At 53.2% G+C, this 3,698-nt stretch overlaps 1 protein-coding gene across 1 annotated transcript; it reads right to left on the bottom strand.

The window, feature by feature from the left end:
* Nucleotides 1–271: 271 nt before the first annotated feature.
* LOC107301206 (protein-tyrosine kinase 6-like) lies at nt 272–3,433 on the bottom strand (the record flags this gene model as incomplete). Its single annotated transcript, XM_015830463.1, has 2 exons — nt 3,195–3,433; nt 272–393 (listed from the first exon to the last, which is right to left on the bottom strand). Coding segments are annotated over exons 1-2 (361 nt in total), but the record flags the coding sequence as incomplete, so codon positions are not given.
* Between the last annotated feature and the right edge of the window lie 265 nt (nt 3,434–3,698).

The following is a 3,698-nucleotide window of genomic DNA, read 5'->3' on the forward strand; positions in this document are numbered from 1 at the left end:
GGGATCACGTGACCCCCATGGCTTTGCAACCGTCATAAATACATGCCAGTTGCCAAGTGACCATGGTGGGGGGGGCAGGGGGCGAGGGAGGAGGCTGCAATGATTGTAAATGAGAGGACTAGTTGTCATTTCCCCCAGTGCTGTTGTAACTTGGAACCTTTTAAAAAAGAGATTGGACCGTCGCTAAAGAAACAGTTGTAAGCCGAGGACCCGCCTGTGATTCAGAAAAGAGCTGAAGGATCCAGTGCTTCTTTGCGGCACAAAGTCTTACCTGAAAGTACGAAATCTGCTCCGATTTTCTCACTGATACGAACCAGGAAAGCTCCAGAGTTATTCTCTTTGGACATCAGCCGAAGCACCGCTTCGGAACGGGAGATCTGCCCAAAAAACCATCTATAGGGGGACGGTAGAGGGGAAAAAAAGAAGAAATAGCCGGTTGTATCGGACCCATGTCCATCTATTCCAGCGGTTCTCAACCTATGGGTCGCAACCCCATTTGGGGTCGATCGACCATTTCACGGGGGTCGCCAAGCAAGGCTGTCCGCCATTTTTCCCCCCTTTTCCGGCGGGTGCCTTACCTCCCTTGGGCTGGGCCAGCTGGTGGTCGGCCTGCTCCGTCTCTGCCGCTTGCCAGCTATGCCTCGGCCGGCACAGGGGGCGGAACCACGCATGCGCAGTGCTCCTGGGCAGGGAAAGTCCTCGACTTACGACCGGTTGGGTAGTCCTCGACTTACGACCGGTTTAGTCCTTGACTTACGACCAGTTGGGGGTCGCGGCATTAAAAAGGTTGAGAACCACTGATCTATTCTAACAATCTTTTTCCCAACTGGAAAAAAAAGGGGGGCGAGGGTGCTGAGCACAGGCAGGGGATGATGGACTGGAGACCCGTGTATCCCTGATCCTCTTCAGTTTCTATGACACCATTGCTGCGTCTGCAGTTTTCACCTGTATGCAGCTTGGCTGGCTAACTTGAGTCATCTTCAAGTCATTTGGTCTCTATGTGTGGCAGCGATGGGCAGCACGGGATGGATTTCCCAGCAGGGACTGGGAGGGAAAATTAGGGGAACTGGTGTCTTTGGGGAATGCTTCTTGGAAAACAAGCTGAACTGGAACCTTTGGTCTTTCCATGAAAAAATGTCCAGGGAAAGAGGTTGGTCATTCTCAGGAACTGGAAGGAGATTCTCACGATGATGAGGGGGTGAAATTCTGATGGTCTAATCCAGTGGTGGCGAACCTATGGCACGCGTGCCAGAGGCGGCACGCGGAGCCTTCTCTGTGGGCACGCGCCATCGCCCCAGCACACATGGTCTCTAAAAGTTTGCCATCACTGGCCTAAGGCCAGCCAGCCTGGAGCCGTCATTGGGGAGTCCACCATCCCACCCGCCAGAGACCCTCTGGATCTCCCCCAACCCTGCCCGGCTCCCACAGGTGTCCCTCCCCATAAGCAACATCAAGGTGGCCACGCCCACCCCGGCCATGCTCACCCAATCTGCCATGACTACTGCAGCCACACCCATCCAGTAGCCACGCCTACCCAGTTTGCCAAGCCACACCCACCCGGCACCCGGCGATACATAAGTGGGTTTGGGGTTGCAGTTTGGGCACTCGGTCTCTAAAAGGTTCGCCATCACTGGTCTAATCTAGTGTTTTTCAACCTTTGCCGCTTTAAAATGTCTGGACTTCGACTCCCAGAATTCCCCAGCCAGCATGGCTGGCTGGGGAATTCTGGGAGTTGAAGTCCAGACATCTTCAAGTTGTAAGATTGATAAACACAGCTCTAGCCTCTCTGGATGCCCCCGTTCCCTGTCAATGAGGTATGGACTTCAACTCCCAGAATCCCCCAGTCCCTTCCATCTTAAAGTAGCTAAGATTGACAAACACTGCTCTAGCCTCTTCTGGGTGCCCCATTTCCCTGCCACTTAGGACTCAAACAGTCTGAAAATACATCTGGATCTCAAGTTGTCCTTTCAGCCAATGTTTACTCACGCAGAACTGTGCCAAGTTCCCAATAGCCATAGCAATAGTAATAGCAATATTGCTTAGAGTTATATACCGTCGCACAGTGCTTTATAGCAGGGCTTTTCAACCAGTGGTACGGGTACCACCTGTGGTACATTGGCACCTGGCAGGTGAACGTGACCATCCTAGAAAAGTGGTAGCGAGGGAGGGGAATGAGCTGAACAGGTGGTAGCACCACACAAGCCTGAGCGAGAGATGGCTGGAGCTGCAGGGCTGTCAGGGCTCAGCAGAAGTGCCAGGATCAATGCCGCTTTCCAGCTGATCGGCGCTTCTTCGGGGCTGTTGGGGCTCAGTGGAAGCACCAGGATCAGCGCGAGGCTCCAGCTGGAGCTCGGTGCTGATCCTGGTGCTTCTGCTGAGCCCTGAAGAAGCACCAATCAGCTGGAAAGCAGCACTGATCCTGGCGCTTCTGCTGAGCCCAGAAGAAGCGCTGATCAGCTGGAACGTTGCAGCATCTCCAGGGTCTTGTGCTTTACATTCAGATGCTTGGCAACTGATTCATATTTATGGCGGTCACAGTGCCCCAGGGTCATGTGAAATGACCAAAACCTGTTGCAACCACCCAGCAGACGGGGGGAATAAAAACCAAACACCCCACCACCACCCACATTGCCAATCCTCAACAGAAATGCCCACAACAATGAAAACCTCGGACAGGAGGAAGAGCACGGCTGGGCGGACATGCAGGTGTCTTGCTCGGCTGTGGCTTGGGGGGAACTTTTTGCAGTGCCATTGTAACTTTGAACAATCACTAAGCGAACTGTTGTAAGTCGAGGACTACCTGTACTTTATCACTGGGGGTTTTTTTGGTCATCAAGTTTTTGACACCTTGCTAGGCGACTGGTGGTACTCGGATACTGCCATATCCTAAAAGTGGTACATGGGTGAAAAGGTTGAAAAGCCCTGCTTTATAGCACTCCCTGGTCAGTTTATGTCAACCTATTGACACCTCCCCCCCCAACAATCTGGGTCCTTATTTTACCAGCCTCGGAAGAACGGAAGGCTGAGTCAAGCTTGAGCTGCTCAGGATCGAACGGCTGGCAGTGGGCAGAGTTTGCCAGCAATACTGCAGTTTAACCACTGTGCCACCAGGGTTCCCCAAACGTAGCCACCGGACCCGCTGTGGATTTCCGCAGCAAAGCTGCTGCTTTGATTTGCAACCTGCTAGTACTTACGGCTCCGTCTCTACCGTCTCCTTCTTGGCGAGATAGCTGTAGGGGACGTAGCCTTCTTCGTATCTTCCCCCCACAGCATCCACTTGCTTGGCCCAGCACCATTCCCCGGTCTTCTGAATCACCTGGAACAGGTCCCCTGCTTGGAAAGTCAACTCCGTTTCAGTCCGGGCTTGAAAATCCCACAAGCTGGTGTAAAGAGAGCATGCGGCTCCCGGCACCTGCTCTGTCTTGAAGGCCATGGCGAGCGCAGAATAGAAAACAGGGAATAATCAGGGTTGGTTTGTCTCCTTTCTGTCTCCCCAGCCGCAAGGCCTGTTCACACAGGCATGGTTCTGCAGTCCTTCTGGAATGCAGCGGAAGAATTTCCCGTAAACCCACGGAGGCGTTCCTTACAGCAGGTAAGCACTGTCAGCGCAAAGGTGTGCAAACTGGAAAGGCAGAAAGAGTGGGAGGGAAGGGAGGAACCGGGAAGGTCCCTTTCTGCTTTCTATTGCTAAATGAACT

Source organism: Protobothrops mucrosquamatus, unplaced genomic scaffold, assembly GCF_001527695.2.
Source record: "Protobothrops mucrosquamatus isolate PMUCROS unplaced genomic scaffold, P.Mucros_1.0 scaffold10657, whole genome shotgun sequence".
Classification (NCBI taxonomy): Eukaryota; Metazoa; Chordata; class Lepidosauria; order Squamata; family Viperidae; genus Protobothrops; species Protobothrops mucrosquamatus.